Below are 14,514 nucleotides of genomic sequence, written 5' to 3'. Positions count from 1 at the left end.
CTGAGCAACATCATTACGTCCCACGTGGGGCTTAGTGTCGGAGCAAGAGGGAGGACAGGTACTGAATCCCCATTTGACAGTTGAGGGAACTGAGGTAGGGAGAATTTAAGCGACTTGCCCAAGGTCACACACCTCTAGACTGTGAGCTCGCTGTGGGCAGGGAATGCATCTGTTTATTGTTCTATTCTCCTCTCCCAAGCGCTGAGTACGGTGTTTTCCAGACAGTGCGTGCTTAATAAATACGGCGGAATGAATGCAAACGTGGTTAACAATCCACGTAAGAGTATACAGCTCAACTACCGAAGAAGATCAATGAAGTGCACGATGATCCAAGATAAATCAATCAATGGTATTTACTGAGATCACTGGGGGCAGAGCGACAGGGCCTAGTGGAGAGAGCTTGTGCCTGGGAGTCAGAAGGACCTGGGTTCCAATCCCAGCTCTGCCTCTTGTCTGCTGTGGGACCTTGGGCAAGTCACTTCACTTCTCTGGGCCTCAGTTTCCTCATCTGTAAAACGAGGATTAAGACCGTGAGCCCCCACGTGTGAAAGGGACCAACTTGATCAGCTTGTCTCTAGCACAGTGCTCGACACATCGTAAGCGCTTAAATACCACCGTAATTATTATTATTACTAAGGGCTTGGGAGACTACAGTACAACTGAGTTGGTAGACACATTTCCTGCCCACAAAGAGCTCGCTACCTGCCACCGTCAATTCTATTTATTGAGCGCTTACTGTGTGCAGGACATTGTACTAAGCGCTCGGGAGGGTACAGTACACCCAAGTTCGTGGGCATATCCCCTGCCCACAAGGTGTTTACAACCTACAGGGAGGGTCAGATATTAAAATCAATTATAGATGAGGGGCGTTGAGCTGAGGATGGAGTGAATACCAAGTGATTGAAGGGGTCACATCTAGCAGAAGGGAGAGGGAACAGGGGTAATGGGGGCACAGTAGGGGAAAGCCCCTTGAAGGATAAGACTTTGAAGGTGGGGATGAGTAGTGGTGTGACAAATGTGGAGGGGGCGGGAATTCCAGGTAGAGGTTGGCTTCGTGTTGGGGCTGGGTTTTGGTGGGAAATCAGCGCGGTAGGATAGACGGGGGGAGAGCTTTAAAGCCAATGGCAAGGACTTTCTGTTTAATGCAGAACTAGACGGGCAACCACTTGAGTACTTAGTATACTGCCTGGCAGCACACATGGGCCTCTCATTCTTCATCCCCATTTAACAGATGAATTGAGACACAGAAAAGTTAAGTGACTTGCCCAAGGTCTCACAGCAGACAAGTGGCGGAGGCTGGATTTGATAGGTTGAAATAGTTCGGTGACCTTCAGAAATAGAACCTGTGGCCTAAAGGGTGGCATATTTTAAAAGGTGTTTTCAATTCCTTTGGAAAATTGCCCTACATTCTTGAGGAGTGGGGAGATGTGGACTGAACTTTTTTTTTTTTAAAAAAAAAGAGAATGATCCAGACAGCAGACCGAAGAGCTGAAGTGGGGAGAGACAGGAGGCAGATGCAGCAGTGGAGGTGGGATAGGATAAATGTTTGCATCAGCGTGGTTGCAGTTTGGGTGGAAAGGAGAGGAGGGATTTTGGCAATGCTGTGAAGGTAGAACCGACAGGATTTGGTGACGATGAATATCTGGGTTGAATAAAAGAAAAGAGTTGATGAAGGTTACAATGCCAAGATTACGGGCTTATGGTTTTGTCTACAATCAATCAATCATATTTATCGAGCGCTTACTGTGTGTAGAGCACTGTACTAAGCGCTTGGGAAGTACAAGTTGGCAACACATAGAGACAGTCCCTACCCAATAGTGGGCTCACAGTCTAAAATGGGGAGACACTACACTACAGTGGTGTGTCCTTCTCATCAGTGTAGACAAGATAACGAGTCCTGTTTGGATTTTTCTCTGAATCAATCTGTAGTGTTTGAGGACCTATTTTGTGCAGAGAACTGTACTCTCTAAGAACTTCAGAGAGAACAATAAAGATGAGTAGACATGAACCCTGTCTTCAAAGAGTTTACAATCCAAGAGAATAGCTTTCAGTCTAGCATCTAGCTGACAAACAGCACATACTTCCAGGACAAAACAAATTTATGATACGAGACAACCAGACTATTTTGACTTGTTCAAATCAGTTTCACTGACTGACTAAACGTGTGCAATTCAGCCTGCTTAAGAACTAGACTTCCAAAGAAACAAAAAACCCTCTCCAATCGACTGGAGAGAAGCAGCATGGCCTAGTGGATACAGCACGGACCCAGAAGTCAGAGGGACTTGGGTTCTAATCCCAGCTCCACTACTTGTCTGCTGTGTGACCTTGGGCAGGTTGTTAACTTTTGTGTGCTTCAGTTCCCTCATCGGCAAAATGGGAATTAAGACTGTGAGCCTCATGTGGGACATGGACTGTGTCCAACCGAATTTGCGTCTACCTATCTCAGTGCTTACTATAAGGCCCGGCACACAATAAGTGCTTAACAAATACCATTAAAAACATTTGCGGCTTCTTCATTTTGGGTCACCTTGTAGAGTCATTTAATCCCACTGCAGTGGAAATTAAAAGTCAAGAGGATGCCTTGCCCTGATCTGATTTCTCATCACTGTAGTGACAGATTCAGGTCAAGGACAGATACGGTCAGGGTGGTGACATATTTCAGATTGTGCATAATTCATTAGATTCACTAGAAGTGGCTTTCAAAATAAGCAATGTACTTACCTGACACGAGTACATGGAGTGGGAATGCAAAGTTGGAAAGAATTCAATTAATGATTAGAAGTAACAGGACAAGACAGAAGGACCCCTTCTTGCTTCAAAGAGCTTGCCCTGTGCAGCCTATTTCATGAAAATGTCTAAACTAAAAAAAATATGAGAAAGGAGGCCGCGTGGTCTAGGTTGCTGAGGTGGACTGGAATTTCAGACTCTTTTTAGTAGAATTCCACCAGTCAATGGCTGTGTGGCTTTGGGCAAGTCACTTAACTTTATGGACAGGGTAGCTTATGTGCTTTAAACTGCGATACGCAACTACCTAATGACATTCAAAGGCTGAAATGAAGAGGATTTTCTTCAGTGGATGAGTTAGAAGTACTATAACTGCTCTTTCTCATTTCCACACTACTGGGGGCTATTTTTTGGCTCCTGAAACTACCAGCTGAAAAACAATCACAAAATCTTTACTTTTAGGCCTAGGGGGAGCATGGCAGAGAAAAGTCTGCTTGTTTTTTTGAGTCTGGCCCAGATGCCATCACGGAAGACTCACTAGATTTCTTGTCCCAGTGTCATTGCTACGAAACTGCTTAGATAATTAAATCTGCATTTCATCTTTTTGTGCTCAAACTCCAGCTTTTTAAAATCCTGGGCCTTTAACCAATTCATCCCAATTCTGGAGAAACGTCTGAGAGCCAAAAATCTTTTGAAATAAGAGATGAAGCAAATCAGTTCAGCCCTGTAACCCATCCTATGGGAAGGGATCAGATACCAGTCTACAACACTCCCATCCCATTTTGTTTTAAATATTCTATTAAAAAAAAAAACATTATCCTAGAGTTATCAATAATCACTCTAGAATTATCAATAACCATCCCATATTTTTCAGTAATCAGTCTTAAAAATTCATTGATATAATCACTATATTTTTCTCTTAACACCGCTATACTTTTCCTCCCATAGACTGTACTTGCAAAGCATAATTTGCTTCTTGCCTGTTACTTCTTTCTAATGCCTGACCATGCTAAATAAGTTTCTATCCTTGGGGTTTTCAAAGGATGAGCAAAACTCTACATTTTCAGTAAATAGCCATGCTTGGCATTCTCTGACACTCAATCATATTATGCAATCTCAATCTCCCCACACACGGACCCACGCCTAACTTTTACAAAGGAAGAATAACCAATCTGGGCAGAATGTTTCCAAACTGTTCTATAACTGTCATTCACTCTCTCAGAAGGGAAGCAGCATGGTCTTTCTGGGAGTCAGACAGACTTGGGTTCCAATCCCGGCTCTGTCACTTGTCTGCTGTGAGTCAAGCAAAAACTCCTCACTCTTGGCTTCAAGGCTGTCCATCACCTTGCCTCCCTCCTACCTCACCGCCCTACTCTCCTTCTCCAGCCCAGCCTGCACCCTCCACTCCTCTGCCACTCACCTCCTCACTGGGCCTCATCCTCACCTGTCCCGCCGTCGACCCCTGGCCCACGTCCTCCCCCTGGCCCGGAATGCCCTCCCTCCACACATCCGCCAAACTAACTCTCTTCCTCCCTTCAAAACCCTACTGAGAGCTCACCTCCTCCAGGAGGCCTTCCCAGACTGAGCCCCCTTTTTCCTCTCCCCCTCCCCATCCCCCTGCCCTACCTCCTCCCCATCCCCACAGCACCTGTATATATGTTTGTACAGATTTATTACTCTATTTTACTTGTACAGATTTACTATTCTATTTATTTTGTCAATGATGTGCATCTAGCTTTACTTCTATTTATTCTGATGACTTGACACGTGACCACGTTTTGTTTTGCTGTCTGTCTTCCCCTTCTAGACTGTGAGCCCGTTGTTGGGTAGGGCCCGTATTCTATTATGTTGCCAACGTGTACTTCTCAAGTGCTTAGTACAGTGCTCTGCACACAGTAAGCACTCAATACATACAATTGAATGAACTGAATGAATGAAGTGTGACCTTGGGCAAATCACTTCATTTCGCTGTGCCTCAGTTACCTCATCTGTTAATCAATCAATCGCATTTATTGAGCGCTTACTGTGTGCAGAGCACTGTACTAAGCGCTTGGGAAGTACAAGTTGGCAACATATAGAGACGGTCCCTACCCAACAGTGGGCTCACAGTGTGTTAAATGGGGATTAAGACTGTGAGCCCCATGTGGGATAAGAGATTAGTCTGTATTTAACTCAGTGCATACTAAATAATAATAATAATAATGATGGCAGTTATTAAGCGCTTACTATGTGCAAAGCACTGTTCTAAGTGCTGGGGAGGTTACAAGGTGATCAGGTTGTCCCATGGGGGGCTCACAGTCTTAATCCCCATTTTACAGATGAGGTAACTGAGGCACAGAGAAGTGAGGTGAGTGCCCAAAGTCACACAGCTGACAATTGGTGGAGCCAGGATTTGCACCCATGACCTCTGACTTCAAAGCCCGGGCTCTTTCCACTGAGCCACGCTGCTTCTCTAAAGTACCTGGCACATAGTAAAGTGCTTAATAAATACCACTTAAAAAAAGAAAAGGGATATTCCGTCTTGTTAAAGGTGTGATTATTTATTCAAATCCATGTGGTGATATAGTCTACTTTAAACATCTAAATTGGTCACCTCATAAGGGGTACACAGAACCAACCCACTTTCCCTTAAATTAGCAAAAGGGAAGCTTCTTTGAGCATTTCCAGGATGGGTCAGTAAAAAAGACTTCCCTGGAAATCTTTAAGAAAACCTAGACAACTACTTCTCCAAGATTAATACACAGGATCCTTACCCTTAAGGAGCTACAATCTACTGGATGGACAAAGATAGAGTTATATTCATTCATTCAATCATATTTCTTGAGCATTTATTGTGTGCAGAGCACTGTACTAAGTGCTTAGAAAGTACAATTTGGCAACAGATAGAGACAATCCCTACCCAACAACAGGCTCACAGAGAAGCAGCGTGGCTCAGTGGAAAAAGCCCGGGCTTTGGAGTCAGAGGTCATGGGTTCGAATCCCGGCTCCACCACATGTCTGCTGTGTGACCTTGGGCAAGTCACTTAACTTCTCTGAGCCTCAGTTACCGCATCTGTAAAATGGGGATGAAGACTGTGAGCCCCACGTGGGACAACCTGATCACCTTGTATCCCCCCCAGCGCTCAGAACAGTGCTTTGCACATAGTAAGCGCTTAACAAATGCCATTATTATTATTATTATTATTATTATAATAGAAGGGGGAGACAGACAACAAAACAAAACACGTAGACAGGTTATATGGTATGATCACAACAAATCCATGCTGGTTCTTCTGCACTGCTGCACTGTTCTTTGTTTTCAACCTCATCTTGACAATTTTCCCCCAGTTTCCAAAATTCTTTCCATCACTCTGTTACAAATAGTTTCTGACTTCAAGTATGTGAGACAGCAATTTCCAGGAATCCTCTTATTCAACATTGGCACCAATTTACAGTTTCTCCACTTCGCTTTTAGTTATTTGCCCACAACTTCTCACTCTCCAAAATGACATTTTAAGGGGTCTGGATCATTTCATTAAAATAATGGAATGTGTGTTAATGGCCTGTTGACTAGTGGAATCCCCTTACCTGCTTTTGCCTAAGATCTTTCCGGTCAATAAATGGTTTCGGAATGTCCTCCGTCATTCTTGTCTGTTCATTCTGGGATCCCAAGGACTCACCAACTTCCGGCTCCATCTGGGGTCCGGTCTGTGTCTGTGGTTCCATCTTCCCCTTCCTAAAAGACAGAGATAGAAACAGATGTGAATAGCATTTCAACCCAAACCACCAAGTGTGCTGGCTTCCTTCTTGTTTGAGTCACGCCAACCCTCCGCTGAAGTCTGGGAAAGCAGTGTGGCCTGGTGGATTCGCTTCACTTCTCCGTTCCTCAGTTTCCTCATCTGTAAAATGGGGATTAAGACTGTGAGCCCCACGTGGGACGGAGGTGTCCAACCTGATTGTGTCTATCTATCCCAGCGCTTAGAACAGTGCTTGACGCATAGTAAGTGCTTAAATACCATTAAAAAAAATGGATGACTGAGATACTCAAGTCCCAATCTCCTCAGAGAGCAGAATCAGTGAGATGACTGGCTGAATATTCCAGCATTCCAGATAACCCTCACAAAGAGCAATAGCATGATTTAATCTACAAACATGAACCACCCAAACAAATGGGATTTTATAGGTCTGGTTTGTAGCCAATTAGCTGACTCACATTTATTATTACAAAGATGACAGAAACCATTGTAAATTTGTTTTTATTTCATGGAACTCAAGGAGTTTCAATTACTCTTGTCCATCCACATGATCAATCATACTTATTGAGCGCTTACTGTGTGCTTAGCAAAGCAGCGTGGCTCAGTGGAAAGAGCCTGGGCTTTGGAGTCAGAGGACATGGGTTCAAATCCTGGCTCCACCAACTGTCAGCTGTGTGATTTGGGGCAAGTCACTTCACTTCTCTGGGCCTCAGTTCCCTCATCTGTAAAATGGGGATTAAAACTGTGAGCCCCCCGTGGGACAACCTGATCACCTTGTAACCTCCCCAGCGCTTAGAACAGTGCTTTGCACATAGTAAGCGCTTAACAAATACCATTATTATTATTATTATTACTAGTGTTTGGGAGAGTACTGAAGTAGTACGGGGAAAATTTCATGCACAATTTTGCCTGAATGAGTATTAAAGAAAAAAAAAGATGATTTGATGGAAATAAACTATTTTAATTTTCATTCTATGTACAACCACCCTGAGCTCATATACGTTTTAGGGTCAGATCAGAGAGACGGTTCAGGGAAGCAAGCTCATAATCCGTTCCAAATATCCAAGTCACACAAAAATGGAAGGGAACAAGACAGGTAGACAAACCAAAGAGATGAGTTGGAAGGGAGAATTTAAATAGTGGCTACAGTTTGATTGCTGTACTTCACTCAAAATTGACGTGGGAGGAAAAACTGAATTCCCTTGAAGAGTTCTGTGGGACCCCAAACCCTCAGTCATTTCCTGGTATTTTGTAAAGCCCAGGAAGGAGACATGTCCTAGAGAAACATGCAGTGGCAACAGTTAGTGTAGAATGGGTTTCTAGAAGCGTATGCCGGTACTCTAGACTGTAAGCTCACTGCGGACAGGGATCATATCCACTAACTCTGTTGTATTGTACTCTCCCAAATGCTAAGTACAGTGCTGCTTAACTCATGGTAAGCACTCGACTACCACCGCTAGATTGGTTTTATGCTTTTCCTGAACTCCCCACATTCCGGGACTGGAAAATGAATGGATCACACATTCTCCAGGATTTAATATCCGGATATGTCCACCTGAGCAGAGGATTTCTCCCCACATCTCTAGGAAAATGTGCATATTCAGAAAACTCCACAGCCCATCTGGGTGATAGGTTGTCAACATCCTCCCCTTTCCCTAGGTGCTTGTGGGGCCATAGGAGGTTTTGTTCCCCTTTGTTTCCCCCAGAGAATAAGTCTAATGGGTCATGGAATGGGTCTGCAGCTAAGGAACCCATCACAGGATATGAATGTCATTTAGGAGTTAATGGCACTACATGAGAAGCAGGATGGTGTGGTGGACAGAGCATGGGCCTGAGAATCAGAAGGTCATGGGTTCTAATACCGGCTCTGGCACTTATCTGCTCTGTGACCTTCATTTCTCCATGTCTCAGTTTCCTCATCTGTAAAATGGAGATTGGGACTGTGAGCCCTGTGTGGGGCAGGGACTGCATCCAATCTGATTCGCTTGTATCCACCCCAGCGCTTAGTTCAGTGCCTGACACACAGTAAGTGCTTAACAAATACCGCAATTATTATCTACACACACCACAAACCCAAAAGACAACAGATTTCATAATTAATGTAAGCCAACGAAAAGAATACCGGAAGTTGCCTTCCTCAAAATTTCACATCTGTCCCCTTATTCAAAAAGGGCTTCCTTTCCAAACATTGGTATAGGAGAGAGGCAGCTTTATAATATTTAGAGAAGGGGATGGGAAGTCAATGTCCATGGATTGTGTTCATCATTTTAGGCACCTGAATTTTTCAGTGACCAAACTGGCCAGGCCTAGTTTTGAAAGGTCGTTACCAATAAAAAATAAATAAATAAAATAAATAAAAATTATTTAAACTTTAAATTTATTTATAAATAAATAAATAAAAGGGAGTGGAGCCTTCTGGGTGTTGGTTATTCAGAGGATTCCTGACTCTCACCAAACCCCAATCCCCAGTCTAACTCCTGATACTGGCTAGGAAACAGAAATGATGGGATTTGTTTTAAAAAGAGTCAAAAGCAATGTGTAAATGTCACTAAGTCTGATTTCTTCTAAAATTTTTTTCCCTTGTACCAGAGCTGGCAGAGCTAAGGAGCTTGGGCCTCTCCTCTAGAGAAGCAGCGTGGCTCAGTGGAAAGAGCACGGGCTTTGGAGTCAGAGGTCATGGGGTCAAATCCCGACTCCGCCAATTGTCAGCTGTGTGACTTTGGGGAAGTCACTTAACTTCTCTGTGCCTCAGTTACCTCATCTGTAAAATGGGGATTACTACTGTGAGCCCCACATGGGACAACCTGACCACCTTGTAAACTCCCCAGTGCTTGGAACAGTGCTTTGCATGTAGTAAGCGCTTAATAAATGCCATTATTATTATTATTATTAAGGAGGTTGGGATTTTATCTGCTCATTTCTTTTTTCTCCAGAAAAAATGAGAATGAGAAATTTCTGCTCATTTCTCCAACTTAGTCGAGTCCACAGAACTCTTGGAAGAAAAACTGAATTTTCCTCTAGCCTCTGTAAGATAAATGCTCTCTACCACAGAAAGCTGAAGCAATGAATGCAACTAATTTGCCCAAAGCCACATAAAGAGAATCAGAACCAGCTGCAAGCTTCCATGTGAACTGTCAGGCCACTAAACCTTAAGGAGAAAATAGGAAATGGAAAGTAGGGAAAGAAAGGATGCTTTCCATATGGAAAAAGCAGAAGGGAAAATAGTTAAATGCTTTTCTTTCAATGTACCAGCATCGTGAAACGTTAGATCTCTATTTTCCAGTGGATCCAAAATGCTTTCTTTGAGCACTCCTAAATGAAATTTTACACTCTGCCTCACCAACGGATAAGCCAAAGAGCTGGTGAGCCCACCCACCTGGATTTTAAACGTCAGATAAGTTCTCTTTGACTTAGGAGGAGATCTCTCAATCTTGAAATCTGTTACTAGCCCAAAAGTTTCAGAAGCAGTGGTGACCTGTTCCTCTGATACAGTAAAATCATTTATAAAGAAGTCAAAATGGAAGAGGGTAAGTCAGTTGAAAAGAGAAGAGTTGGTAATTTCCCCACACATACCGATTTGCGTCGTTCAGTCAGTTCCCGGACAATTCTCAGCAAACCAGGCTCCTGCAGAAACAAAATGACATATCCTCTTTCAAGATTGCCAATGTTTCATAGATTTTTAACCTGAAAAATGACATCTCGGGGCACTCAATCAACAATCCTCAGTCTAGTCTTTATTTACCAGGCTGGATTATGGATTCGCTTTCTTTAATTCCTTGTTGGCGTCTACTTCATCCACGGTAACTCTCCAAGAACATTGCCCTGATTCTGCAGAGGGTGGCGATGGGAGGGATGGAGGCCGGATCAATGACTGACTTTGGAAAATATTTAACTGAGAAATAATAAAAAGGAAGGAGGTCAAATTGCTACTCTTTTCCTCCTTTAAATAAGAGCAAAGCTTTACCTTGCAATGCCCCCAATCTCTCTTTTAAAATGTTAACAGTAGCAGACTGGAGTTAAGGTCAAGGAATGCAAGGGACCAGAGAAGCTTCACTGTCCGAGGTGAAGAAAAATCTCGGACTTCTTCTGAACAAGTTGCTGAGGGACTGAGATGGAAAAAAGACTGAAGCTTTTAAAAAGGGGAAAAAAATTCCCTGACAGGTCAGATTTCACCCCACCCAATGCCATACTGTGTCCTACATCAATTGGATTTATTAATGTCATGGAGAAACTCCTGTAAAAGAATACGTAGTTTTAGTAGTCGGTGCAGCTGGAAAGGAGGCTGAAAGAAGTGACTTTTATCTTCTTCCTGCACATACTGATTTGCGGGGCTGGTGAATTTCTTTGAGCAATCACCACGGTGCAGGAGCCCTGTAAAAACAAAATTAAGGGCTTTTTTTTCAGGATTCGTACTTCATACTAGGAGGAAAAACAAAATCAGCAGTTAAAATTAATTAGTTGGAATCTGTCAAATATTTTCCAGGCACTTGAGACACCAGTTTTCTTTCAAACTCCTTACCACCGGCTCGAACTCTTCCCTATTTTTGTTATCCGTTAATTAATTCTCTCCTCTTTTTGCATTCTCAGGTTTGGTGTCTTCTTCGGGCCACTTGGGCTATGCTTCTCAAAGTTATTCCGAGGGCATTTCCTTTTTGTCTACAGACCTTGGACCCACGTAGCTCTTGACCGCTCAGAAACTTGGATGCTGAACCTCTCTGGGCTACCCTGAGTTCTAAAGCCGAATTTTAGCTCTAAAGAAAAAGAAAATATTTCTGCAGTTTTTCCTTCCGACCGAAAGTTCCCCTCAATAAGCAATTACCAGGGGCAAATTACGTATAAATCCGTTCGACTGGGCTGTGTTAGAATGACAGTCAGTTGCAGGTAGGGACTGTCTCTATATGTTGCCAACTTGTACTTCCCAAGCGCTTAGTACAGTGCTCTGCACACAGTAAGCGCTCAATAAATACGATTGATTGATTTATTGAGTGTTTACTGTGTGCAGAGCACTGTACTAAGAGGGCACCTGTGTTTTCTGCTGATCTCTTCTCATAAAGGGTGGCAGCATGGTTGGTGTAGCAGAATAACGCCGATCTGGAAGCCAAAGGACCTGAGTGTGAGTCTGAGCTCTGCCGCTGGCCTGCTGTGTGACCCGGGACAAGTCACAACCTCTCTGTACCTCAATCAATCAATCAATCAATCAATCAATCGTATTTATTGAGCGCTTACTATGTCCAGAGCACTGTACTAAGCGCTTGGGAAGTACAAATTGGCAACACATAGAGACAGTACCTACCCAACAGTGGGCTCACAGTCTAAAAGGGGGAGACAGAGAACAGAACCAAACATACCAACAAAATAAAATAAATAGGATAGAAATGTACAAGTAAAATAAATAGAGTAATAAATATGTACAACCATATATACATATATACAGGTGCTGTGGGGAAGGGAAGGAGGTAAGATGGGGGGATGGAGAGGGGGACGAGGGGGAGAGGAAGGAAGGGGCTCAGTCTGGGAAGGCTGATCTGCAACTGATCTGATCAGTTTCCTGATCTGCAAAATGGAGATGATACTTTCCTCACAGGATTTGTTGAGGCCAAGAACAAGATCAGTAACGGGAGAGCACCTGGGGACTAAAAATGTTATAATAAAAAAAAAAGGCATTATTGTCTTTGTTTTCACCGGTTTCTAAGGCACTCTACTCAGAAGGACAACAGTGATTTCAATTGCTAAAGAGTAGAAAAAAACAGAATATTGTTTATGGGGGACATTTCATTCCAGGACTAGAAAAGGAAGACAGAGATCCACTGGCAGACTGGAAAGCGCCCGGGCTTTGGAGTCGGAGGTCACGGGTTCAAATCCCAGCTCCACCAACTGTCAGCTGTGTGACTTTGGGCAAGTCACTTAACTTCTCTGTGCCTCAGTTCCCTCATCTGTAAAATGGGGATTAAAACTGTGAGCCCCCCGTGGGACAACCTGATCACCTTGTGATCTCCCCAGCACTTAGAACGGTGCTTTGCACATAGTAAGTGCTTAACAAATGCCATCATTATTATTATTTATCACCTGCACAAAAGCAGCAAACAAGCCATTGGTGAATACACAAATAATAATAATCATAATTGGCATTTTATTTTAATTGGCATTTAATTGGCCCAATTAGAGAAGCAGCGTGGCTCAGTGGAAAAGAGCACGGGCTTTGGAATCAGAGGTCATGGGTTCAAGCTCCGGCTCCGCCAGTTGTCAGCTGTGTGACTTTGGGCAAGTCACTTCACTTCTCTGTGCCTCAGTTACCTCATCTGTAAAATGGGGATGAAGACTGTGAGCCCCCCGTGGGACAACCTGATCACCTTGTAACCTTCCCAGCGCTTAGAACAGTGCTTTGCACATAGTAAGTGCTTAATAAATGCCATCATTATTATTATTATTATCCAAGGGGCATGATACAGGTAAAGTGACTTGGAACCCCAATGAAGCAATCCCTTCAAGCTCAGGACCGTGTCATTCGGGGGTCTATTTCATAGCCAGTGAAGCAATGACAAAGAATTGCCACTGCGTAGTAGCTGAGGATCAGGGAAGTCTTAAAATACAAGGAGTTCATAGTGTGAGCTGTTTGTGTTTGGGGAAGAGAACTGGATCCAGGGGAATGGCGTAGGAGGGAAACATGACAACCAGGGTAGAGACAGTGCTAACAAGCACCCTTCCACCTTGTACTTCCCAAGCGCTTAGTACAGTGCTCTGCACACAGTAAACGCTCAATAAATACGATTGAATGAATTGAATGAATGAATGACCGCCTCTATATGTTGCCAACTTGTACTTCCCAAGCGCTTGGTACAGTGCTCTGCCCACAGTAAGCACTCAATAAATGCGATTGAATGAATTGAATGAATGAATGACCGCCTCTATATGTTGCCAACTTGTACTTCCCAAGCGCTTAGTACAGTGCTCTGCCCACAGTAAGCGCTCAATAAATACGACTGAATGAATTGAATGAATGAATGACCACCTCTATATGTTGCCAACTTGTACTTCCCAAGCGCTTAGTACAGTGCTCTGCACACAGTAAGCGCTCAATAAATACGATTGAATGAATTGAATGAATGACCGCCTCTATATGTTGCCAACTTGTACTTCCCAAGCGCTTAGTACAGTGCTCTGCCCACAGTAAGTGCTCAATAAATACGATTGAATGAATGAATGGCAGTCCCTCCTGCAGCCCAATGGCCATGGTGCCCATCATTCATTCAATCGTATTTATTGAGCGCTTACTGTGTGCACAGAACATGGGAAGTATAAGTTGGCAACATAGAGAGCCGGTCCCCACGGGTGCTGTTTAGTCCAGTGCTCTGCACACAGTAAGCGCTCAATAAATGCGATGGAATGAATTGAATGAACGAGTGAATGATCGTCTCTATATCTTGCTAACTTGTACTTCCCAAGTGCTTAGTCCAGTGCTCTGCACACAGCAAACGTTCAATAAATACGATTGAATGAACTGAATGAATGACCGTCTCTATATGTTGCCAACTTGTACTTCCCAAGCGCTTAGTACAGTGCTCTGCACACAGTAAGCGCTCAATACGACTGAATGAATTGAATGAATGACCGTCTCTATATGCGGCCAACTTGTACTTCCCAAACGCTCAGTACAGTGCTCCGCACACAGTAAGCGCTCAATAAATACGACTGAATGTACGTCTCTATATGTCGCCACCTTGTACTTCCCAAGCGCTTAGTCCAGTGCTCTGCACACAGTAAGCGCTCAATAAATACGATTGAATGAATTGAATGAATGAATGACCGTCTCTATATGTTGCCAACTTGTACTTCCCAAACGCTTAGTCCAGTGCTCTGCCCACAGTAAGCGCTCAATAAATACATTGAATGAACAGAATGAATAAATGACTGTCTCTATATGTTGCCAACTTGTACTTCCCAAACGCTTAGTCCAGTGCTCTGCACACAGTAAGCGCTCAATACGACCGAATGAATTGAATGAATGAATGACCGTCTCTATATGCTGCCAACTTGTACTTCCCAAACGCTCAGTACA

General features: G+C 43.5%; 1 protein-coding gene across 4 annotated transcripts in view; it reads right to left on the bottom strand.

Moving 5' to 3' along the window:
• Window positions 1–14,514, bottom strand: part of NSDHL (NAD(P) dependent steroid dehydrogenase-like) — a 47,121-nt gene that overhangs the window by 15,280 nt on the left and 17,327 nt on the right. For 2 of the 4 annotated variants that reach the window (XM_038748030.1, XM_038748027.1), the window contains exons 2-3: window positions 10,032–10,082; window positions 6,292–6,439 (exon numbers count right to left, since the gene is read on the bottom strand). In XM_038748030.1, the coding sequence (XP_038603958.1) occupies window positions 6,292–6,429 (138 nt within the window). In that variant the 5' untranslated portion in view covers window positions 6,430–6,439; window positions 10,032–10,082. Of the gene's footprint in view, window positions 1–6,291; window positions 6,440–10,031; window positions 10,083–10,200; window positions 10,351–10,422; window positions 10,462–14,514 lie in introns of those variants that run through there. The other 2 variants (XM_038748029.1, XM_038748028.1) reach the window with 2 other exon arrangements.

Source organism: Tachyglossus aculeatus, chromosome 6 (genome assembly GCF_015852505.1).
Source record: "Tachyglossus aculeatus isolate mTacAcu1 chromosome 6, mTacAcu1.pri, whole genome shotgun sequence".
NCBI classification, from domain to species: domain Eukaryota; kingdom Metazoa; phylum Chordata; class Mammalia; order Monotremata; family Tachyglossidae; genus Tachyglossus; species Tachyglossus aculeatus.
The sequence above is the reverse complement of the archived record's forward strand: the minus strand, read 5'-3'. Positions and strand labels throughout refer to the sequence as shown.